The sequence below is a fragment of the Pseudophryne corroboree genome, chromosome 3 (genome assembly GCF_028390025.1).
Source record: "Pseudophryne corroboree isolate aPseCor3 chromosome 3, aPseCor3.hap2, whole genome shotgun sequence".
Classification (NCBI taxonomy): domain Eukaryota; kingdom Metazoa; phylum Chordata; class Amphibia; order Anura; family Myobatrachidae; genus Pseudophryne; species Pseudophryne corroboree.
Genome location: NC_086446.1, coordinates 737223194 through 737249679, shown reverse-complemented (window position 1 = coordinate 737249679; position 26486 = coordinate 737223194). Strand labels below are relative to the sequence as shown.

At 47.5% G+C, this 26486-nt stretch overlaps 1 protein-coding gene across 2 annotated transcripts in view; it reads left to right on the top strand.

Moving 5' to 3' along the window:
* FANK1 (fibronectin type III and ankyrin repeat domains 1) overlaps positions 1-26486 on the top strand; it is a 196009-nt gene that overhangs the window by 154272 nt on the left and 15251 nt on the right. The window contains exons 5-6 of one of the 2 annotated variants that reach the window (XM_063962234.1): positions 17486-17560; positions 21256-21321. The exons of the other annotated variant lie outside the window; for it this stretch is intronic. Coding sequence (XP_063818304.1) covers positions 17486-17560; positions 21256-21321 — 141 coding nt within the window. The remainder of the gene's footprint in view (positions 1-17485; positions 17561-21255; positions 21322-26486) is intronic. 2 annotated transcript variants of the gene reach the window in all.

Below are 26486 nucleotides of genomic sequence, written 5' to 3'. Positions count from 1 at the left end.
CATGTTTTAGCACAGATGGTTAAATCAAAATGACTAAAGCACGAACTAAGGGCCGGATTCAGAGATGGGCGCAAATGCTGATTTGGTACGCACATCTGTGCGACATTATGCAAGTGTTGCAGCTACCGGGAGCACCCACTTGAGGCATCTGAGATCCACCGCTTGCGTATAAAGACGCAGACATCCGACGCACATTGCTCAATAAACGACCTTTTGTGTAACCCTGCAGTTGCGCAACATGGCTGTCGGATACCATTGTAACTGCGCACAGGATGTAGTCGCAAGCTGTGACACGTCCTAGAAATGGCTGCAATACACCTGCACTTGAGTTGCCCCAGTTACCTTGCACAACGCCCACTTTCTTTCACTCACTTTGCGAGTCCCTTGTATTTAACTTTTTTTTTTTTTTGCAATGTGGCCACCCCCATTTACTGATAAGCAGGGAATGTAGCCTCATCACCGCGTTCCCAGACCATCACTGGCTAGGGGTGGTTTAGGTCAAGTATCACAAATACGAGTACATTGTTTGTGATACATCTTGCCCGTATTTGCCTGTAAACTGACATTTTATTATTGCCGGTATACATGCGTACTTACCCGCCGAGCCAGATTTTCTGGCTGTGTCAGAACACAGGGGCCTCACTAGTAATTAGTGGCAGCTGGTTTCTAATCTGAAGAACCAGCTGCCAGCGTCTGAGCTGCAGATGCCCATGTTCTCCCTCCCCTCCCTGCCGGAGACCCTGATTCCCCACCCCCCTCATACACCCTGTCTGCCAGTACTGCTAATCCCACCTGTCCTGTGACTGTCCCTGCACAAAACTCTGCCCCTCACCTCAGCTGACAGAAAGCCTAGCTTCACTCCTGTCAAAAAATGTCTGCCCTCCCAACCCCTTCCCTTACATCCATTCAGTCAGTCTAACCAACCTGGACCTGACCCCTTCCCTCCCAGCCAGTCATAGTCTGATTCTCCTGGACATACCCCTTCCCTCCCAGCCAGTCAGAGTCTGATTTTCCTGGACATGACCCCTTCCCTCCCAGCCAGTCAGAGTCTGACTTTCCTGGATCTGACCCCTCCCCTCCCAGCCAGTCAGAGTCTGACTTTCCTGGATCTGACCCCTCCCCTCCCAGCCAGTCAGAGTCTGACTTTCCTGGGTCTGACCCCTTCCCTCCCAGCCAGTCATAGTCTGATTTTCCTGGACATACCCCTTCCCTCCCAGCCAGTCAGAGTCTGATTTTCCTGGACATGACCCCTTCCCTCCCAGCCAGTCAGAGTCTGACTTTCCTGGATCTGACCCCTCCCCTCCCAGCCAGTCAGAGTCTGACTTTCCTGGATCTGACCCCTCCCCTCCCAGCCAGTCAGAGTCTGACTTTCCTGGATCTGACCCCTCCCCTCCCAGCCAGTCAGAGTCTGACTTTCCTGGACCTGACCCCTTCCCTCCCAGCCAGTCAGAGTCTGACTTTCCTGGACCTGACCCCTTCCCTCCCAGCCAGTCAGAGTCTAAGAAGCTCCAACATGTTACAATCACACTGACGGACAGCGCATGGCTAGCCACACCCCCTCAGACACCTCTTCAGCTTTACACTGCCTTCCTTCAGTGGGCCCCTACCATTGCATTTTCCCTGTGGGCCTATAATGTCCCAATCCAACTTGTGTGTACAGGTCCCCATAATTTCTGATGGCAGCCCTGATGTCAGCAGTACTTGCACAATCTAACATCGGCCAGGCATCTTGGGATAATATAAAAGTGAATTTTCCAATCCGCGAGATTTACATCAGCAACCAGTTCCATAGGCCTACCACAGTTTCCTATTTATTTTGTCTTTTCAACTAATTTCCATTTCGTATCTTCGTATCTTACCCGATGCGACTGCATTCTCATTATTCTGTGTAGCCCTGGGTCGTCCACAACTGCAGATGGTGCCTGATTTCTGCGCATGCATCGCATTTTCTCTGACTGCATACGCAATTTTGCTTTTGCATCGGTGGACGTCTTTTACCTTTCTATGCGGCTCTTCTCATGCAATTTTTAGCAGAAACAGGATTGAAAAAATCCCAATTTCTGCCTCAGTAGCAATACAACTTGAATAAGGACCATTACCCATTATGCCAGGATAGCCTCAGCCAATGTTCATTTATCTGCCTTGTATATTACCAGTTATGCAGTAATGTCTGGCTAACTTCAACATAATCCTAATGTTGTCATAGAATTTGAAACCTAGAAACATAGAATGTGACGGCAGATAAGAACCACTTGGCCCATCTAGTCTGCCCCCCCCCCCCTTTTTTTTTTTTTTACCATATTTTTTATCTCAAACCTTACTTGATCCTTATTGCTTTGTAAGGATATCCTTATGCCTATCCCATGTATGTTTAAATTGCTCTACTGTCTTAGCCTCTACCATCTCTGATGGGAGGCTATTCCACTTGTCCACTACTCTTTCTGTGAAAGTCCCCTGAACCCCCCCCCCCCCCTCCAGTCTCAGTTCATGTCCTCGTGTTCTGTTGCTTCTCTTCATTTGAAGAATGTTTCCCTCCTGGAATTTGTTAAAACCCTTAATATATTTGAAAGTTTCTATCATGTCCCCCCTTTCCCTTCTCTGCTCCAAACTATACATATTGAGATGTTTTAGTCTTTCTGGGTATGTTTAGTCTTCTGGGTAGGCCATGCACCAGTTTAGTTGCCCTTCTTGTACAGTCTCTAATGTATTAATACCCTTCTGAAGATATGGCCTCCAGAATTGAACACAGTATTCCAGATGAGGCCGTACCAATGCAATACATACCAATATGTACCAATACAGTGGCATTATTACTTCTTTCTTTCTGCTGCTGATTCCTCTCCCAGTGCAGCCAAGCATCTGACCAGCCTTCCTCATTGCTTTGTTACATTGCTTACCTGCCTTTAAGGGTGTGTACACCAGTGGCGTGCGGTGAGGTCAGTGGCTGGTGAGGCACTGCAGCCATAATGTCCGCCGAATCCCGCCGATGACCCCTACCGCCAAAGCCCGCTACTGCTCTTGAGCGGATGCCCGCAACCCCTGCCACCGCCAATGGCTTACAAACTCGCCCACCATCATCTGCCCCGACCCTCCACCACTAATTCGCATCTCAGTCCGATGCCGCCACCAATGCACGCAGCCTGCCTGCTTATCAAACATGTGATGAGCAGGTGGCTAATATATTGTACATTTTTATAGAAGAAAAAAATTGTGTTTGGGACTGGGGAGAGAGTGGGAGGAGAACATGAATGCAATTTTGTTGTCCAAGGCTTCCATTAACTTAATAGCACCGTGGGTGTGGCACTATTAAGTTAATGGAAGTTCTGGACAACAAAATAGCCAGCAGTGGGTGACAGGGAGAGCGTGACGCCAGAGAGAGGGTGACAGCTGTGGGTGACAGGGATTGGGTGACGCCAGGGAGAGGGTAACAGGAAGAGCGTGACGCCAGGGAGAGGGTGACAGGAAGAGCGTGACGCCAGGGAGAGGGTGGCATGCTATGTTTGTATGTGCTTATGTCCGTATGTGCTCCTGTATGTGCCTATGTCTCTTTGTGCTCCTCTATGTCCGTATGTAGCACGTTATGTCTGTATGTGCCTATGTCCATATGTGCTCCTGTATGTCCGTATATGCCTATGTCTGTTTGTGCTCCTCTACGTCCGTTTGTGGCACGCTATGTCTGTATGTGCTCCTGTATGTCCGTATGTGCCTATATCCATATGTGCTCATGTATGTCCGTATGTGCCTATATCCATGTGCTCCTGTATGTCCGTATGTGCCTATATCCATATGTGCTCCTGTATGTCCGTATGTGTCTGTTTGTGCTCCTTTAAGTCCGTATGTGGCACGCTATATCTGTATGTGCTCCTCTATGTCCGTATGTGTGTGTGCTCTTCTATGTTCGTGTGTGGCACACTATGTCTATATGTGCCTATGTCTATATGTGCTCATGTATGTCCATATGTGTCTGTTTGTTTGTGCTCCTCTATGTCCGTATGTAGCACGTTATGTCTGTTTGCGCCCCTCTATGTCTATATGTTTCTATAACTGTATGTGCTCCACCAATATGTCCTGTATAGTGCTCCCTCATCTATATTTCCTTTATTGTGCTGTCTCCCTTCCCATCTTCTGTGTTGTGCTAATCCTTTTTTATATGCTTTTTAATGTTCCCCAAATCTGTATTTTCCTTAACCATTAAAAATAACCCACCAACCACATACCTGCTGCCACCAGCACCCTGCTACCACACCCCTTACCAGAAGCGTTGCAGCGTAGTACATCATGTCCGCAATGCTGATCCTCCTCCCAGAAGCAGTCGTGATAAAACATCGGGGGCCAATGTTTGGGGCAGTGTGGGGGGCCCCCATCTTGTATGTTCCTGAGTGTGCTCCAGCCTTCTTCAATAAGTTATTTACTGTGCCGCCCCCAACCCCCACCATATGCACTGTATTTTATTTATTTATTTTTATTTATTTATTTTTGTTTTATATATATATATATATATATATATATATTATATTATATTCAGACACTCCAGAGTGTATATTTTCTTTATTTTCCTGTTTAAATCCGCCCCCCCCCCCACCCCCGTCTCCCTCCGCTATGGACCCTGCTGCACCCCTGACCCCAGTACTAACCCTAAGAAGTCTTCTTGACTTCTCTCCTCGTCTGGTCTGTTAGAGATCCTCATGCAGTGAGTTCAGATGGCACTGGCAGTAACATCGGGAGAACGGCTGAGTCGCTGTCAGGGAGCCGGGAAATGAGACGGCGGGGGGAGGACGGACCCGCTGCATCCGAGTGTGCGGCACACAGGGAGACCGGGTGCAGGGTGTTGAGGTCCGGGAGCTTAGCTCCCAGTGCCCCAGCGTCATATGCAGGCAGAGCAGGCGCTCAGACGGAGCTTGTCTGCACGGCTGGGGACCGGGAGCTCAGCTTAGCAGTGCACACCCCGGATCCACCACTGCCCAATCACCTCCTTCACAGTGACAGGGGCGTGCTTTCATATGGGCTGAAAGCACGCCCCTGTCAAAGCGGCACTTATACCAGTGCCGCTTGCAGGGCTTTTTTTCAATGGGATTTTACTCCCTGCAGTTTGGCCCCGCCCCCCGCTTCCGGCACTTTTCCGTTGTCAGCGGGAGGCACCGCGAGCGGTGCCTCCTAAACACTTTTAACATGTACTTTTGCAATGATAAAAATGATTAAAATAATACAAATATACTTATGACACAAAATCTGTGTCATAAGTATCTGCTTTGTATTATTTGAATCATTAATGACAGGGGAGGCACTGCCTCCCCTGCCTCCCCTGACTGCACGTCCCTGGTGTACACACGGTGAGATTCGGACTTAACCGATTCTCACTGTGCGACAGGGGCCGGGTCGGCACTTAGCCAGTATCGCAAGCACATAATGAGTGTGCTTGCGATCCTGGTTCTGTGCGATTTTGGCTAAGTGTCAATCTTGACTATCTCTTCTATAGATATAGTCAAGATTGACTTGCCTGCACAGTCTATTTTTTCTGCCGATGCCGACCGCGCGGGGCCGCGCATCGAATCGGGATCGCAAGGTGACTGTCACCTTGCGATCTGCACTATCTTTTCTTCCGATTCTGACTATATAGTCAGAATCGGAAGAAAAGATCTCACCGTGTGTACACACCCTAAGTCACCTGAAACAGTGACTCCTAGATCACTTTCCTCCTCAGTAGTTTCCACTATAGTGTCATTAATACTATGCTTAGCCTTTGGATTTTTGAGACCCAAGTGCATGATTTTGCTTTTTTTGGCATTAAACTGTAATTGCCAGATTCTTGACCATTCCTCTAGTCTACCAAGATCCTCAATGATTTGTTTTACCCCACCTGGTGTGTCTACCCTGTTGCACACTTTTTTGTTTCATCTGCAAAAAGTCATACTTTCCCTTTGCAATGTCACCAAATAAAAAGCACTGGTCCAAGACAGTACAGATCCCTGGTCATTATCCATTCACTTTGACTGACCTAGGCAAACTATAGGAAAATACAGTAGCATTTGTAATATTTATATTCATATTTTATGAAACCATTTCATACACATGATCAGCCTAAAACTTAAAAGAGAAAGTAGAAACTACCTGCCTGACTTTTATAAAGAGACTCATCTGCATGTAATCCTTAGAAATGTCACTTCTGGGCTCTTATAAGCACCGTCTCTGAGATAAGGCATGAAGGGGTCAATCTGAAAATTACAAAAGGTTAGAAGGAAAACTTCATGCAAAGTTTTGAGACGTTCATTCGCCGTATTTAAATAAAAGCGTATCCGACTAGGTGATTTGAGCTGGAATTGCTAGGGAACATGTTCCCAGATCTAGGAGATAAGAGACTCTACATTTTTAATATAAACCGCTGCAATGAATCATCTGCCAAGGCTCATTTTAATAATAAAATTTATATAAGAAAATAGTTTTGAACTCGAGCACAAGTTCGGAAATAGTCTTGGGAAATTAATTGTTTTCTTTTGTGAAACTAGAAGGTGTATAGTGTACTGACTCCCTGCTGGGACTTCTGGTTCACAAAAGCCGGAGAAATAAAGGCTTTTTATTCTTACCATCCGTCAAATCTCCGCCAGCCAAAGGTGGGTTTACTGTGTGCAATATCCACCCCGTTCCTTGTACTGCAAACTTATCAGACAGAATAGTAACCCAGATGAAGACAATTCTGCTATTCTTAACACCAGGTTTTTAAGTAAATAATATTATGGACTTTTTTAATGCCAATAAATTTCAGATACATGTAGTTTCACTGGGTAATACATATATATGTACATAATGTATATACTGATCAGTCATAACATTAACACCATCTGTCTAACATTGTGTAGATCCTTCTCTTGCTGCCAAAACAGCTCTGCACGTCGAGGCATGGACTCCACAAGACCTCTGAAGGCGTCTTGTGGTATCTGGCACCAAGATGTTCACATCGGATCCTTTAAGTCCTGTAAAGCTGGGTACACACTGCAGCCTTGTCAGGCCTGTTTGCCGTTTCGTTCTGACAAAATCGCCCACATCGCTTAGTGTATTCAGGTGATTGCACGCTCCCATGGTCACTAGCGACGGTCCCTAGGTTTGATGTGCTGCACATCAAACCTAGGGATAATGCTAGTGACCTTGTTAACGCTAATGAAGATCAGAACATGATTGTTCTATCCTTCATCAAGCTCGGTCTAATATGTACGGGCAATCCCCGCTCAAGGGCATTTGTTCCAATGTATCCAGCTTGCAAGGTGGGGCCTCCTTGCCTTGGAGTTGTTTTTCCAGCACATCCCACAGATGCTCGATCGGATTGAGATCCTGGGGAATTTGGAGGCCAAGTCAACACATTGAACTCTTTGTCATGTTCCTCAAAACTTTCCTGAACAATGTTTGCAGCTCATTATCCTGCAGAAAGAGGCCACTGCTGTCATGGAATATCATTGCCGTGAAGGGGCGTACCTGGACTCCAACAAAGTTTAGTTAGGTGGTACATGGGATTGGAGCAGATGGGCTAGCCTTCGCTCCCCACCTGCATCAATGGGCAAAAACAAAGACTAGAATGAACAAATAATGAACTGGGCAATATGAGGCAACCATGTCCTAAATAACATCATGATGCTAAATAATGTAGGGTTCTTATCTTAAGTAATATAACTATAATATACAGTAATTAAAACTCAAGTTCTGTTTTCTTGCAGACTCTTCCTGTTATACTCGTACACTTATTGTTACATTGAGACCAGTGTTGGACTGGGGCATGAAGGGCCCACCGGGGGAATGCCGTGATAGGGGCCCATACTTAGGGATGTGGTCAGCCTACAAAGGAGGTGTGGCCAACCTCCACAGAGGCTTGAAATACACAATAGACATGTGCAGTGTAATTCAACATATCTACCATTTATAAGTGCACAGTCTGGAACCTGATCCTTAGAGGAAGGAATGGGCCCCCAGGCAGTGGTGGTTTCCCCTGTACCTCTGTTTGCCAGTCTGACCCTGATTGAGACACCATCTGTATGTGGTGTGCTTCATTCATATTGTCACACAACGTACCGTATAACTAATACCTGAAGCGCTCTGACGCATATTGTTTGTGGGGCTGGGCCCCCTTCATTGCTGGAGCAGCTAGGGTATTATATGCAGAAGTGGTAGCTATTGAATGCAGATACTATGAATTCCTTGCAGACTCCAGTTGCACTAAATGCCAAACTGATGGTGCATCTTTTTTCCATCTAGTCGTGATGACGTAACATCCTATTCACTCCTCCTGTGCACAAGTCCTGGGCACAGAGGTGTAGCTAGGGTTTTTGGAGCCCAGGCCAAGGTGGAAAATGGCACCACCACACCCCCCCCCCCCCCCCCCCCAAAAAAAAAAAACAACAACAAAAAACACACAAAAAGAAGCATGTGCCCGCGCCGAAAAAATGGGCGTAGCCACACTCCAGAAGGGGTGTGGCCACGCTCCAGAAGGGGTGTGGCCACTGAAAATGGCCCACAGTGCCAGTTACATTGCCCCACAGTGCCAGATACAATGCCCCACAGTGCCGGATACATGTCCCACAGTGCCAGATACATGCCCCACAGTGCCAGATACATGCCCCACAGTGCCAGTTACATTGCCCCACAGTGCCAGTTACATTGCCCCACAGTGCCAGTTACATTGCCCCACAGTGCCGGATACAATGCCTCACAGTGCCGGATACAATGCCTCACAGTGCCGGATACAATGCCTCACAGTGCCGGATACATTGCCCCACAGTGCCAGATACATTGCCCCACAGTGCCAGATACATTGCCCCACAGTGCCAGATACATTGCCCCACAGTGCCAGATACATTGCCCCACAGTTCCAGTTACATGCCCCACAGTGCCAGATACATGCCCCACAGTGCCAGGCCCCACTCAGTGCCAGTTACATGCCCCATTTGGTGCCAGATACATGCCCCACTGTGCCAGATACATGCCCCACAGTGCCAGTTGCATGCCCCACAGTGCCAGGCCCCACTCAGTGCCAGTTACATGCCCCATTTGGTGCCAGATATGTGCCCCACTGTGCCGCCCCCCCTCCCGTCACTCACCGGCCGCTTGTTGTTGATATGTGAGAGGAGGAGAGCGCAGCGCCTCTCCTTCCCCTCACCGCTCTAGGTCTCCGGCGGCTGTCTGGCGCCGGTTCGCTAGCCAATCAGAGCTCGCGGACCGGCAGCCAATCAGGAGCCGGTCCGCAAGCTCTGATTGGCTAACGCCGGAGACCGGACACAGCAGCGCTGCTGGCAGCGGCGGTGAGGGGAGGGAGAGACGCTGCGCTCTCCTCCCCTCACATTTCGGGTTGATGGGGGTGAGTGGGGCATGATGCCCTGGCCGCCGCCGGCGCCCCCCTCTCCTGGGCCTGCCAAGGCGCCCAGGGCACGTGCCCCACTCGCCCTACCCTAGATACGCCTCTGCGTGGGCATGAGTAATATCTTGATAGAACTTCCTGTGCCCCCACTCTCCGCATTTTGGGGAAGGTACCGTAGATGAACCGTCAACACTTTTCTTCAGTTGATAAATCCTCCAGGAATCCATGTTAAAAAAAACAACATAATTCTGTCCTGAAGGTTGCCCCACATAACCTTATGTGTTGGCTGATCCATAATTAATGACTGTCTGTATTGATGTAATATAGTGCTGCGTCATAAGGCATTGTAACCGTAACCTATTTTTATCCTTTTTTTTTTTTTTTTTTTTTTACAACTCACAGTCCGTATTTGGGTTTGTGTATGTCTTTTGTACAGGAAACAAACCCAAAACCTACAAAGTTTTTTAAGTCTCTGTTAAGTTTTAAGTTTCTGTCCAAATGTGCTTCAGCCGTTTGTGGTACAATTATGCATATAATTTTTCAGCTTCCTGTCACGGTCCGCCTGTTATGAGGGAGAGTAGCGCAATAACTAAAACTTGCAATTCATTGATATTGAGGGATTTATTAAAAATAGAAAATTTCTCTCAAATGTTAAGGCTATTTTTCAACATTTTTCATATTTCGATATCTCCTTTATTTACGAAGATCCTCACTGGACTGCACTTGTGAGGTAACGCTGTCCAGAGTGACAAAGCCCTTTGTGGCCTGCAGTGCGCACGGAGCCTGCCCTGACCAATTTGGTGTCCTAGGAAAGATTATGCTAATTTTATCAAATTGTCATTTTTCATCAAAGCAGTAAAACAAAGGAGATATGACTAATACAGGTTGAGTATCCCTTATCCAAAATGCTTGGGACCAGAGGTATTTTGGATATGGGATTTTTCCGTATTTTGGAATAATTGCACACCATAATGAGATATCATGGTGATGGGACCTAAATCTAAGCACAGAATGCATTTATGTTACATATACACCATATACACACAGCCTGAAGGCAATTTTAGCCAATATTTTTTATAACTTTGTGCATTAAACAAAGTGTGTCTACATTCACACAATTCATTTATGTTTCATATACACCTTATACACACAGCCTGAAGGTCATTTAATACAATATTTTTAATAACTTTGTGTATTAAACAAAGTTTGTGTACATTGAGCCATCAAAAAACAAAGGTTTCACTATCTCACTCTCACTCAAAAAAGTCCGTATTTCGGAATACTCCGTATTTCGGAATATTTGGATATGGGATACTCAACCTGTATCTCCTTTGTTACAGCCTGCTTCGATAATATCTACACACTGTAGTACGGGGATGTAGAAATTAGTACATTCATCAAACTCCGAAGAAGCATTTTCATCGGAGTTTGATCATGAAACTGTTCACCATCCTAAGACGCCGTTCAGTTTCATGAATGTGCGCACACGACTGTATACTGCCCTGTATATAGCAGGGAAAGGGAGGGCATGTGGGGGCTGAGGCTGCAGCAGTGCTCACCTCCGTACATGTGTCCTGCCAGCCGGGAGAAGAAGGGATGCCGCGGCTGTGCGATCACTTCTCCACATGGAACTGACTGTCCTGTCAGGGGAGGTGAGGGGGTCGCAGCTGCCCAGAGCACACTGGCTCACCGGCTAACAGCACCGGTAAGAGGACGTGGTGGGCGCAACAGACTACGGCGGCGAGGCAAGCGGGGGTGTCTGTAAGCTGCGAGGTGTGCAGTGTAGTAGTTAACTATTAACTGCGAGGTTAGGTAATGGGGGGCTAGGCTGCGATTTGGAGGCGCATGCGCAGTATGAGGATGTCCTTGAGGACACCTCAGCTGCAGAGTCAAATATATCACTTTTCTGAAAAGCTGCTTCGCAAAAATAGCAGTTTTTCGGAAGTGATATTTTTAATAGAGAGGCATGATGAATACTGAAAAAACTGTGATATGGAAGGGTGAGAATTGAAAACTAAAAATTCTTATTTCACAATTTTTTCTTGATGAATATGCCACTTTGTCTGTTGCCCTCCCCACTATGCACATGAAAAATGGGCGTGGTCTCAAGGAACGGCATGGCTTCGTGGTGCTGTGCTTCCCTTCCCCCATTGTGTTGTGCTCCCCATCCCACACAGCCTCATCCCTTGTGTCTCTCCAGCCCCAGCTACAGGACATTGGGGCTAATTCAGACATGATCACTGCTTTGCGATCAGGTCTGAACTGCGCCGGCGCCGCAGTGTGCCTGCGCATGCCAGACAGCTGACGGCGCCTCTGCCTGATTGTGTGGGGAGGGGGGGAGGGCCTGACATGCGGGGCGGACTAGCCCAGTGCTGGGCGTCCCCCCGCATGTCTGTGTGACTGATCGACATTTTCGTTCAGGTCTGGTCTGAATTAGGCCCTTTGTTAAAACAGTGAACACATATAATATGACATACAGCATGAATGATTCCCTGCAGTCTCCATCCCCAGCACACATACTGTAAGTGTCTCTCCAGCCACCACAATGGGGGGAAGCACAAGTATGAGAATAGAAATGTGACAGTGGATAAATCAGTGATTCCTCAGCTGTTTTAAGTTTCTTATATGTATTCTGGAGAAAAGTAGTGATATCTACAGCAAAAAACAAACCTGGAAAAATAGCTTCTGCACCTTTTTAATAAATAGATCCATTCATTTTCACCACATCCTGTACTTTCGGGCTATCCACTCATACAGTACTTGCCTACGCTCCCGCAAAGTCCGGGAGAATTCCAAATCTCGGGTAGTGGTCCTGGACCCTGTGACATGCAGGAAATCTCCCGGACTCAGCACTACGCTGCCCGCCTCTGCCCATTTTCACAGTGACGTGGGCGGTCAGGGTGGTTTGACGCCATGATTCCTGCTAATCAGTTGAGCCCCGCTCCCTGCTTTACACTGCCAGGATTGGTGGCTTTGTTTTTGTGGCACCACACCACTGTACCGCCGACTTTGGTGCACCACGCCCCCTGCACTTCCCACCTGGCTACTCACACACGGAGTGGGCAACCGAAAAGTCAGCATCTACACATATAAATTATACAATAGCTGTCTAACTACTTTAGTCAAGACAGACCTACATAGTAGATGCAGAGATGGGGACTTTTCAGTTGCCCACTCCAGAATGGAATCTGGAAAGTGATAGCAGTTGCGATCACTTTACTTCTAAACATTCGCCGGGACAGAGCTTCTTCAGAAGACCTGTCCTGTAGCCCCAACCTTTGATAAATTGCGAGTCGGGGGAAAATGTTCTTACCACAGCCGCATTATGGGGATAATTCCAAGTTGATCGCAGCAGGATTTTGTTAGCAGTTGGGCTGTACATGTTATATCTGCTTCCCCTGCAGTGCACATGGGTTTGCCCAACTGCTAACAAAATTCCTGCTGTGATCAACTTGGAATTACCCCCTATATATACGGTTGTTGGTAAGTATGCCCCTCCTTGCCTTAAGCGCAGGGACGTGCAGTCAGGGGAGGCAGTGCCTCCCCTGTCATTAATTATTAAAATAATAAAAAGAAGATACTTATGACACATGTTCTGTGTCATAAGTATGTTCTTTATTTTATTCTAATCATTTTCCTGCTTTAAATTACTTTGGGAGACACTGATAGCAGTGCCTCCCGTGGATAATGGGAACGGGGACAGTGCGGGGGGGGCGGAGCCTAGCACTGGGCTGTAAAAGCCCATGAAAAAAGATAGGGAAAGTGGCACTAATCCAAGTGCCTCGCTGACAGGAACACCACCCCCATGTCAGCGAGGCACCTGTGATTGGACAGCGGATCCAGGGCTGGAATCCGCTTGTCCAAACACCCACACGTAGCGCTGGAGGTGGCGGGTCCCAACAGTGATTGGCGTTGGAGGTAGCCGGGAGCAGCGGTGGGCCTGTACTGTGTGCGGCTCCCCCCCACTCCGCCAGCTCCCGCTCACCTCACAGCCAGCAGCGGTGGCCCGTTCTCCCCCGCTGGCTCCGTCCTCCCTGCTCCCGCTCACCTGACAGCCAGCAGCGGTGGCCATGCAGTACGTGCGGCTCCCCCCCCCCCCCCTTCACCGTCCTCCTCCGCTGGCTCCAGCAGCAGGTTAGTTCATGTGACACACACACACACACACACACACACACACACACACACACACACACACACACACACACACACACACACACACACACATAGGTACCCCTATTGGATTCTACTGGACAAGTGGACGTGACCGGCGTGGGATGTAGGTAAGTATGTGTGAGTATGTAAGTGTGTTTTAATAAATTTCTACTTTCACGGTGTGTGAGTTGTGTTTTTATTTGGGTATTTTTTTGTTGTAGAACTACAGGTACCGCATGCTGGTACTTGAGGTTCTCCAAGTACCAGCAAGCGGGGGAGGCTTGCTGGTCCTTGTAGTTCCACAAAAAAATAATAATCTTTTTTTACACACATGGATATCAGCCCGGCACCCACCGCCCAGGGATGCTGGGGACAGCCTCGGGCTTCACCCCTGGCCCTTGGGTGCCTGGAGGGGGGGGGACCCCTTGATTTAAGGGGTCCCCACTCCTCCAGGGAACCCCGGCCAGAGGTGACTAGTTGGGGGGGTAATGCCACGGCTGCAGGGACCTACATAAAAGTGTCCCCCGGCTGTGGCATTATCTCTCTGGCTAGTGGTGCCCGGTGCTGGTTTTAAAAATACGGGGGACCGCTACATCTTTTGTCCCCAGTATTTTTGGAACCAGGACCGGACTAAGAGCCCGGTACTGGTTGTCTAAATACGGGGAACCCCTGTCCAATTTTTTTCCCTGTATTTAAACAACCAGGACTGGCTCAAAGAGCCCGAGGCTGGTTATACTTAGGAGGGGGGACCTCACACATTTTTTTTTGTTTTTTTTTTGTAACCCTTCTCCATTAAGTTAATAAAAGTTAATAAAAGTTAATAAAAGCCCTGGACAAAAAAATAGCATTCATGTCCTCCTCCCACTCCCTTCCCAAACACTCATTTTAATTTTTTCTATAAAAATGTACAATATATCACAAGTATGATGAGCAGGCAGCGGGCATTGGCGGTATCGGACTGAGATAGAAATTAGTGGCGGAGGGCTGGGTCAGTTGATTGTGGGCGAGTTTGTAAGCCATTGGTGGTGGCAGCGGGCATCGGCTCAGAGGCAGTAGCGGGCATTGGCTAGGGGCATCGGCAGGATTCGGCGGACATTATGGCTGTAGTGCCTCACCAGCCACTGACCTCACCGCACGCCACTGTTTAAGCGTCAATAATCAGACTTCAATGAGCTATGTAATAGTAGGTATTTGTTATTTGTAACATTCTCCTGACATATTCATTTTATACAGTCCTACAGATGAAGTCATACTCCTCTTTGCTGCGATGCAACACGGCTTTATACATTGCATTCCAGGCTGTCACTATTCGCAGCCGATTCGCAGCCTGGCTACGCCACGCAGCATGCCGCATCACAGTAAGATGATCATGGCTACCTCTGTATTTGAACATTTATGTGCCCTGGTTTTTCCTCTATGGCTGACTGCGAGCTATTGTCTGCATATCAGTGGCGGTGTGCAGAATTCTCCCGCTGTCTGATCATTTCCTCCGTGCCTAGCAGGTGGAATTGTTCTGCATTCTATAGCTTAGCCCAGTGATATATATTGTGTGCCGTGCGCCTTTCCTCCACTTCCATCCACTTAAAGTCCACAGAGAAATCCCGTCTGCTATTCTGTTTTATGGTAAACCGTTTCTCATTTACGACATTGTATTTCTTCGCTTTGTTGGAAGGTCATCAGAAAATGTTCCTTTCAGAGCAGCAGTTGTACGCTGGTTCTGAGAAACGTGGCGTATCTTCAGTGTTAGCATAAATAGCGCTCCACCTGCTGTAATTCATTTACACCTCTGATTTGTTTCTTTTTAAACGTGGGAACTACACAGGCGTAACACACTTGACATAAAGCTTCATTTAGGAAGTAAAAAAAAGGTCTGTTTACATTACTGGAGTTATTGATGACGGTCGGTCCTTTAGGACAGTGCAAAGATCCACAAAGCATTTCCGTTTGCCCAACGTATGGTCAGGACAGTCCTCTGAAAATCAACCAGTGTCTACTTTTTGTGGCTCCAGCTGGAATTGCACAGACGGGAAGAGTCAAAAGGTCTCTTCAAAGCCACCATAGAATCAGCCCTTCATTCATTTAATATTTTATTTATTTATCCAGAAATACTGCTCTGTTTAGCCTGATTTATGTCTTACTTAATCATGAGAGTGAGGGGACATCAGGGATCTTTTTTTTACACGTCAATTTTGTGTGTTACAATTGTTTACTTTTATTGCATTGGGGAGAAATGTGCATCCTTCTGGTGTCTGTCCTGCACTCTGCAAGGAACAATCTTGATCCAGCTCCTCCCATAAGAAGAATTGCGCATCCCAGCAGACGCATCGTCTTGGCCACTAAATTAATGCACTACTAAAAAAATTGCTACTTTATAGGAGATGAACTTCTAATCAGCCTTTGCACTTTGCAAGTCACCCCTGGTGATTGGGGACAGAGGACAGGCTTTCCCAGCAATATGGCAGCATGCAGTAATAAACCCCTGAGTCATTTTCTAATCTGAAAGGCAAGACTTTGTCGTTTGCCTTTTCTACAACATATAATATTCTTTTCTAGTTTAAGTCCCTTCTAAAAATGCTCCTAGAGGGAGTCATTTTGGAAAGTAAACCAACATTTCGGAGAATGCAACCGATCAATTCACTAGGACATAAAACAGAATGATTCACATTGTTAATAAATATGCTTAATGACCAGTTAATCATTGTCATGGGGAAAGAATGTGCAATACAGTAGGTAACTTTGGAGCTGTTGTCAGAATAACTACTCCCACCATTGTTAATGAAGGGTAAGATATGAATGATGGAGGATGTAGTTTAGTAACTGCTAATGTGCAAGGACAGACTTAAGGCATACCTCCCAACATTTTCAAAGCCACAAGCGGAACTCCCTCGCGTGCTATGCATAAAAAGGGGGCGTGGCCTATATGAAAGGGGACATGGCCCCGTGTAACATCACCCCCCTTTTTACCGTCACTGAAGGGGGCATGACCTGTGAATTTCTGGCATGCCCAGAGTCCGTCTGTCTCCAATGAATAGACGCTCAGAGCAGCGAGTGCCGAGTGACAGGAGTCTCCCAACTGCCCCCACCCACTGTGGGACACTGCTGCCCGCGGATAGTACAGCGGGACAGTCCAAAAAAACCTGTCCTGAGAAATTCGGGATAGTTGGGAGGTGTGCTTAAGGTTTCTCTGTAAGGGACATTAATATTGATCTCCCCTATCCAAACCATACCTCCCAACTTTGACAGGGAAGGAAGAGGTACCCCTCCCACGCTAAGCCGCGAGCGATCCAAAAGGGGGAGTGGCATAGCATGGGAGGGAAGTGGCCTCATCCTAGTGGGCGTGGTCGAGCATCACGGGCCCGTTTTCGGCATTTTGGGAGCGTGCCCAGCGCTCCCCGGCCACCGGGACAGCCCCCTGCTCCCCTCTCAGCATTGAATACGGCATATATTTAGTGATCACCGGCTGCTTTACAGAGCAAAGCAGCAGGTGATCAAAGCCTCCCCCCAACTGCCCCCCCGCCCACCCACAGGACACTGCGACCCGTGGGAGGGACAGTGGGACAGTGTCCTAATAGCGGGATTGTCCCGCTGAAATTGGGACAGTTGGGAGATATGTCCAAACTGTGGACCTGATTCATGTTTGAAAGTAAAGCAAAAAAGCAAGCAACTGACCAAAACCATGCTGCACTGCAGGTGGGGCAGATGTAACATGTGCAGAGAGAGTTAGATTTGGGTGGGGGGTGTTCAAACTTAAATCTAAATTGCAGTGTAAAGATAAAGCTGTCTAATATTTGTGGGCTACATGGAAAAACAGCCTGCATTTACCCTGCACAGAAAAAATATATAAATGTATTTGCTCCCCTTGCATGGCAGTATGGTTTGTTCCAGACAAAAAGGTACTTGCATTTTGTGCTTTACTTACAAATCTGAATCAGGCTCAACGTCAGATATTCTGATATAAAATGTGTGGTTATAATTTTGGCGATTTTACCATTGTAGGTACGTGAAAGTCAATGTTCCTGATAAACTGGGATTCAGTCCTCTCATGGTTGCTGCACAAAAAGGATATTTGAGGTAGAGTTTTATATATCTTCTTCTTTTCAATCTTATTTTGTGTTCAGCTGCTTATATTTGGGTCAAGGTTTACACTGGAAGTTATTCCTGTCCCAGACGTCAGTGTTGATTAGAACCAGGTGAAATCCCCTCATACAGTATATTATGTGTGGGAGGAGGGCGAGGGGGATGTTATATTCTTGGTGCAGCTGGCTCCTATTAATGTCAGTATGAGGGTCTGGGCAGGGAAGCTGGGAGATTGCTGCATTCATTCCCCTATCACCTCAGGAGGCGCCCACAGGAGGGCGAGGCAGGAGGCCGCATCTTAGCAGACAGTCTCCAGGTTCACTGTGAACTCTTGAACAATACTGTGACAAATACAAGATAAGGATAGGTTGTCACTGGTAATGGCTGTTAGGCTGCAGTGTGTGTATATTGCCCTTAATATCTGCTGACCCGTAATGGGAAAAATATAGTTTTTGCGCCCATTTCATTAGGAAAGGTAACTTATTGACTCTGCAGAATACTTTGCGGCATTACTTTGGGTTTTCAGTTTTCTGCAGTTTGCACAAATATGTAATTATGCTGTAAATTACAGTAATAACATCCAGTAATGCTACAGATCACACAGTCTGTGCAATGTTCCAAGCTGCAGACGGTGCACATGTTCTTATGAAATCAGATGTTCTCTCAGGGGTTTAAGACCAGAATTCTTACTATTCCTTTCAAATAAAGCAAAGTATATTTTCAGGTTACGGTAACCCTGATTTTAAGGGATGAAAGTATTAGAATTATAATATTAAGACTAAAGGATTCATCTTCGCTTCTGTGGAGGTGTTACTAAGTTGGCTGCTGAATATACATTGTATTTGTGGCTGGCCGATAATTCCTTATTACTAACACCACAAACACGTCAGGCCCAGCTTCAGGTATTCGCACCCCGCCACAGCCTGCGCTCAGAAACGCCAACCTGGCGCAGATGGGCGGTCGTGACGTGGGTTTTACTTTAGCTGCCACCGATCTTCCTGCCATTTTTCACTGGACAAAAGCCTTCCCCTAAAGCAGCCGCCCCCGCCCGCACTAATGGTGACTGTAGACAAAGCTACTGCACGTGCGTGCAGATGCTCATAGTCACAGTCGCGATTGAGACGCACAGTACAAGAGTGTCTCGCAAATGTATTGGGCATTCCTAGACGGTGATAAGTCGGTGGCTGTGTCACCACACAGAGTTGGTCCGTCTTATGGGTGTGTTACGGAAGCGTCAATGGAGTGGCTGCATACACAGATGCTTATTCGCTCCCATTAGAGGTCTACTGTGATGGAGACTCTGCACTTACCATAGGGCTGGGGCAGGTTTTCATGGTGCATCTGATGGACGCACCAACTGGTATGACATCATTTGAAGATGCTCAGAGAGGTTGTCTCAGCCCTTGCACAGTCAGACACATGTCTTTACACCAGGGAGGATGCGTTCGGCTTCCCGGATAACATACCCAACCCCCTCCAAGGGTTTTTGCTAGCATTAGCATATAGTCTCAAACGCAGGTATGGCAAAAGATGCTAAGGCAGGCGCAGCAGCGGGTGACTCAGAATCAGCCTCCTGGAGTCCCTCGGACATCAGGCAAGTATGCACTTAAGGCCCATACACACTTGCCGAGAAAATGAGTGACGTCGCTCATTTTCCCCCTTCCTGGGCGACGTCGCTCATTTCCTCCCTTCCTGGGCGACGTCGCTCATTTCCTCCCTTCCTGGGCGACGTCGCTCATTTCCTCCCTTCCTGGGCGACGTCGCTCATTTCCTCCCTTCCTGGGCCACGTCGCTCATTTCCTCCCTTCCTGAGCGACGTCGCTCATTTCCTCCCTTCCTGGGCCACGTCGCTCATTTCCTCCCTTCCTGGGCCACGTCGCTCATTTCCTCCCTTCCTGGGCCACGTCGCTCATTTTTCCCTTCCTCCTGAGAGACGTCGCTCATTTCCTCCCTTCCTGAGCGACGTCAATCATTTTCTCAGCAAGTGTGTATGCTGCCGGCGATGATCGATGCGCGGCCCCATGGGTCGGCAACAATCGTCGTTGTCAGCAGTGCATGCATGCTCTATCTTGGCTGTCATCCAGGAGCTGCATGCACGGCCGGCCGCTGCGTGATATCGCTGAGCGATATGAACGGTCATATATCGCTCAGTGTGTATGCTGACTGCCCGGGCCGGGACCTTTAGGTCTGAACAGAAGTCGCCTGATTTTCTGCATTCATGTATATAAGTATAGAAGAACACACAGTGTATGGTTGCGGCACACAGTGTGACATGTTTATGTATAGCATGTTGTCTTCATACACATCTTTTACACATATCTTTTTTACTCTTTGGAGAGCACATTTACTGACACCGAGAGGGGGTGGGGGGATGGGGGGGTACTAATCATTCGGGGCCGGGCTTGTTGGAGAGGCCTGGCGGGGGGCCTGGGACTGCCGCCCTCAAGAGTACTTACCCTGCTGTGATGGCAAACGGGTCCCTTTTCCACCACAGTTCCATCCAGGGACAAAACTCTGGTTTAAACGTAAGTATGACAGGAAAGGCTCTGCCTCACCTGCTTCACCCCACCGCACGTCACTGGTTCCATCTTCCCAGTGACATCACCGGGAAGATGGCGCTACACAGTGGAAGCAAAGACTCTGGTACTATGCCACAGTCTTTTCCCTCTAGTGCACATGCGCCACCTTACCGAATATCACTGGGAAGATGGCGCCTTCATGGAGGCGGGACCCGCCTGCCGTCACAATGAAGTGAGATATTGATGCGTCCTCCTCCTCCTCCTCCTCGAGGGCAAAGGCCCACTTCACGGCCCTGCAGTTGCTATTTTAAAGAATATATATATATTGTGAGGGGGTGTGGTCTTGCCCCAGATTAGGCCACACCCCTCTGGTACCTGGCATATTAGCTCTCTACGGCCCTGGTTATTGGAGCCTGAATAATAACCCATGGGCAACTAGTGGTTTGGGACCCTGCTTCCATCCTTCCTTGGTAAGTGCAGTTCCAAAGTAAGATCTCTCTCTCTATCATCAGTGAAAGCAATGCATAATGGGGGTAATTCCAAGTTGATCACAGCAGGAATTTAGTTAGCAATTGGGCAAAACCATGTGCACTGCAGGGGAGGCAGATGTAACATGTGCAGAGAGAGTTAGATTTGGGTGGGTTATTTTATTTCTGTGCAGGGTAAATACTGGCTGCTTTATTTTTACACTGCAAATTAGATTGCAGATTGAACACACCCCACCCAAATCTAACTCTCTCTGCACATGTTATATCTGCCCCCCTGCAGTGCACATTGCACATGGTTTTGCCCAACTGCTAACTAAATTCCTGCTGCGATCAACTTGGAATTACCCCCAATGTTATATTTATATATATATATATATATATATATGTGTGTGTGTTTTTGGAAAGAGGCACTCAAACAACAGAAATATATGAAAAAAAGTCTTATAAATTCATTTTCACCCAAAGACGGGCATTTCACATAGGATCACATGAGTGATGGTGGCTCAGCATAAAATCTTGAACACAATTCACAATGTGCACAGCACTACAGAGTGCTTTTTGATAAAGGACATGAAAAATCAAACCAATCAGTCAATATATATATATTGTTCCTGTTTCTAAGCCCTGCATAAGCTGTGACGACTTGCAGTATTACTTTTATTTGTTCAACTGTATATTTTAGGCTGGTGGAGTTACTAGTAGAACACGGAGCAGACATCAGCCAGGTAAATGGAAGTGGGAAGAACAGGTATGTATTGTTGGTGCCTGAGAGCCTTTGTGTTGTCTGCTAGCTGTAATGTATTATTGTGTAATGGCACTTTGCTGATCTCAATGCGTTTAATGGCGGTGAAACATGATGATTGTCGTTGAATGGCAGTAATTGGATCAGGCAGCGTTGGAAAAGTGGTGCCGAAACTCAGACGCTCCTGACAAGTGCTAATTCTAGCGTGTCAGAGGTCAATGGCGCAGAAAACGGATATGTGGTTGGTGTGTGTAAGTGGGTGTGTGTGCATATGTGTGTTTGTGTAACTGACTCCCGGTGTGTGTGTGTGTGTGTGATTCCCCCCCCCCCCCTCCCAGAGGCAGAAGCTGGGAGAACTACATCTCCCAGTAGTACCCTCCCCTTTCTGAAGCCCCTTCCCCAGTGCAAAGATGGGACCATGAACAGGGCTTGGGACAGCACCCAAGAGGGGTATTTGAGTGGGCAGGGGAGGTAGGGGTCTGACAGCCTGGTAAAATGAACATATTCCATGTGCTCTATTAAAATGAACCACATGTCTGCCTGCGCAGCGGTTTGTGTATATGAAGTGTCTGTGGCCCCGATTTATCAAGCCTTGGAGAGTGATAAATTGCACTGTGATAAAGTACCAACCAATCAGCTCCTAGCTGCCATGTTACAGGCTGTGTTTAAAAAATGATAGTCAGTAGCTGATTGGCTGGTACTTTATCACAGTGCAATTTATCACTCTCCGAGGCTTGATAAATCTGGGCCTGTGTTTAATATGTAGTCAATTGTGTTCAGCCGCTCACCTTCCTTCCCTGTATACTGAGGGGAGGCTAAGCTACAGCAGTGTGAAGTAAATGCAGCAGACAGCCCTGTCTCCCCGCAGAGCAGCAGTGTGTATAGGTCACAGGAACGGCCAGTCATGTGTCTGCAGCCATTATTCCCCATAAGGTGTTATATAAACAAGTGACAGCGAGCCCGGACGAAAGAGACATCACTCAGTGTGCTCTCATCTTCGTGCTTTGTCACAGAAAATGACTATTCTAGTCACCAGCTACAGGGTACGGGCTGCCACTGTACATGTTTATTTTGCTGCAATACGACTGTCCTTGCTGGCAGCAAGTTGTAGTGTCTCAGTACAATCACCACCACATTCATTTGATGAAGGTAAAGAAAAAAAACACACTGTCCCCTACCTTCCCACACTATGGGTGATATCCAATTAGCCCCGGTAATTTACCGGGGCTAATTGTCCCGCCGGGGGCTATCTAATTAGCCCCGATAAGCCAGCGCATGCCTCGGCTTATCAGGGATTTTGTTTCACCTGCCTCCGGCAGGCGAAGCAGAATCCCTGTAAACAGCCCCGTTTTCGTACGAAAACGGCGCTGTTTCACACGAAAACACACAGGTTTCACTGAACCTGTGTGTTTTCGGAAGAAATGTTTTTTTTCTACAGGCGATCCATTTGGATCGCCTGTAAAAAAAAAAATCGGTGAAACATCGGAAAAAACAGCCGAAAACTGCAGTTTTTCGGACTCGATGTTTTAACGGGGATAATTGGATATCCCCCTATATTGTACGCAGGGCTGGTGTTAGAGTGTTTGGCACCTCTCCTGCAAATAAGAAATTTGCACGCCCCCCCTCTCATCCGTAAAAAAGGGACAGCGCGCACCGCAAAAAGGGGTGTAGTTACACAAGGGAGGTGTGTCACCACAATGGTACCCACAATTCAACTTATGCCACACAGTATGACAATCTTATTCACATTACCCCAAACGTAGTGCCCCTGATTCATATTACGTCACACAGTAGTGCCCCTTATACATATTATGCCACACAGTACTATCCCTTATACACAATGCCCACAGTAGTGCCCCTTATCAGAGGTGTAGCTAGGTGCCATGGTGCCCGGAGCAAAGGTATGTTTCAGCGCCCCCTCCTCTGTATTGAATTGGGGTCATGTTACATTTGAAAAGAAAAAGGTATTTTAAAATCGATGACATGGCCAGTTCTAGACCTTGAGGAGCTAAGGGCGAAAGATGCCAACATGCTTAATATATTTACATTTCAACAATGATGACATAATAACTGGCTCTGGGCAGTCGGTGATTACAGGTACAGCATTAGATGCCTTTCTTTCCTCCCACTCACTGCTTGATCCATTCCAGCCTGGCTTCCGACCTCTCCACTGAAACTGCCCTCACAAAAGTCTGCAAGGACTTCCTTTCTGTTAAATCCGAGAGCCACTACTCCCTGCTTTTTCTCCTTGACCTATCAGCTGCTTTTGATACTGTGGACCACCGTCTCCTCATAAAACTCCTTCACACCCTTGGTCTGCGTGATACTGCCCTCTACTGGCTATCCTCCTACCTTTCTGACCGTTCCGTCTTTGTCTCCTCTCACGACTCCACTTCCACTAACCGTATGTGTCCCCCAAGGTTCTGTTCTTGGTCCATTTCTTTTCTCTCTCTATACATCCTCTTTAGGTGAACTCATCGGCTCTTTTGATTTCCAATATCATCTCTGTGCTGATGATACTCAAATCTATCTTTCCTCCCCGGACCTCTCCCTTGCTCTCCTCACTCGTGTATCCAACTGTCTCTCTGCTATTTCCTCTTGGATGTCCCAGCACTTTCTTAAACTTAACATGTCTAAGACTGAGCTGTTCATCTTCCCTCCCTCCCGCATAACCTCACCTCCCACAATATCAGTATCTTTTGATGGCACTACTATCTCCTCTAGCCCCCAAGTGCGCTGTCTTGGAGTAATCCTTGACTCCTCCCTCTCTTTCAAACCACACATTCAGCACCTCTCACACACCTGCCGTTTTCATCTAAAAAATATTTCCAGGATCAGACCCTTTCTGACCCAGGATGCTACGAAGACTCTTATCCACTCACTGGTCATCTCCAGACTGGAATACTGTAATCTCCTCCTATCTGGCATCCATGACAAATGCCTCTCTCCACTCCAATCTATCCTCAGTGCTGCACTGACCTTATCTCCCTTAACACTTCCGCCCGTCCTCTTCGCTCTGCTAATGTATGCCGCCTCTACTGCCTGCTGGTTACTTTCTCCCACTCCTACTTCTAAGATTTTGCATGTGCTGCTCCCTTTCTCTGGAATTCTCCACCTCTCCCCCTCAGACTCTCCACCTCTTTACAAAACTTCAAACGGACTCTCAAGACCCACTTCTTCACCAAACCCAGCCGTCTCTCATCCTAATTGTTGGCAGAGTGTGCTGGGCTATCTGGTGCAGTGGCGTCATTCCATACACTTAGTGACTTAAACAGTAGCTCAGGTTTATTTAGTGAACACAGGTAACACGGATGTAACACTGATAGCGGTAATCAGGAGCCCATATATCACACAAGGTAACAGGATTAGGTAGCGGTACTTATCAGGAGATGTCTGTGGTGGTAAAGCATGGAGGACTGCACAGCCATGCAGTCTGACTCCCACTGTAGAGAAGATGATGCATGCACTGGAACACTGTGAGTCTCTGTAGCTGAGATCTGGGGGTCATTCCGAGTTGATCGCTAGCTGCCGTTGTTCGCAGCGCAGCGATCAGGCAAAAAAATCGTCAATTCTGCGCATGCGTATGGGCCGCAGTGCGCAAGCATGACGTACTTTCACAAAAGCCGATGCAGTTTCACACAAGCTCTAGCGACGCTTTTCAGTCGCACTGCTGGCCGTAGAGTGATTGACAGGAAGTGGGTGTTTCTGGGTGGTAACTGACCGTTTTCGGGGACTGTGTGAAAAAACGCAGGCGTGCCAGATAAAAGCACAGGAGTGGCTGGCCGAACGCAGGGCGTGTTTGTGACGTCAAAACAGGAACTAAATAGTCTGAAGTCATCGCAAGGTAGGAGTAGGTCTGCAGATACTCTGAAACTGCACAATCTTTTTTTTGTAGTCGCTCTGCGATCCTTTCGGTCGCACTTCTGCTAAGCTAAGATACACTCCCAGAGGGCGGCGGCTTAGCGTTTGCACGGCTGCTAAAAGCAGCTAGCGAGCGATCAACTCGGAATGAGGGCATCTGTCTCTCAGTCTATGTGTGTCACACTCTCCTCACTCTCCCTGAGATGGAGGAACAGGACTTGCATCATATAACTCCACCTCCGAATGACTCCTGGCACTAGAGCTATAACACTAGGGGATGCACCCATAGACTGATATACAGAAGGAGACAGGTACAGAGCGCTCCATATCCTAATAATAATAATAATAATAATAAATAATAATAGTTCCTGTCTCTGGCAATGATTACAGGTCTAGCGTTAGTTCCTGGCTCTGGGTAGTCATTGATTACAGGGAGGCGCGCTAACACATCATTAGGCCCCATCCCTATAGTGACCAATGAGGAAGGGGTGGGGCTAAATTACGCGAGTGTGTGTCATTTAGTCCCGCCCCCTCAAAATGGAGCCACAATTCCCTGCGCATTCTCCACCTCCTGCCTGCTTCCCTATGGAAGTGGGCATGATGTGGGATATCTGGCTACTCTCCCGGGGCTGCGGGGGACTACCCCAAAAATCGGGAGTCTCATGCAACTTTCGGGAGAGTAGGTAAGTAAGTACAGATACCATATCTATTTGTTGCGGGAACCTATTACACAGTGCTGTACAATCGTGGAAGCACAGAGTACAGAATATGCCACATTGTAGCGTAGGTTGCGGAATGTGTTTTCTGCGCTGGTACTATGCTGGGATAGGCTGCAAGGATCCAAAGTAACACATGCAAATAAGGCTGTGACACTGAATAAAGGAACATCCATAGAGCTGAAGATGAACATCGGTCTATTATACTAGCTGCAGCCTCTCCGGCCTCGCTGGCCATGTGACAGGCAGGAAATCAGCAACGCGAACACATGAACCAATCAGAGTATTTAACCGAAATCTGGCGGCTCGTCAAAGGTGTTATTCACATCATACATTATATTACATCTAATACATGTTGTGTACCCCAGTGTCCACACTTCAGGGAATAATCCCAATTCTACATATAATGGTAAATATCGCATTTAGCATAGTCCTAATACTATTCTGCAATCTGCTAGGCATGTGGGTGTGGTTCAACAGGTCGACAGTAAAAAAGTTGTCACTGTCTAGTTCGACCCTAAACAGTTGATATGCACAGTGTTGACACCATCAAAAGGTCGACCCAGAAATGCTTGAAACATTAAAAGGTTGAAA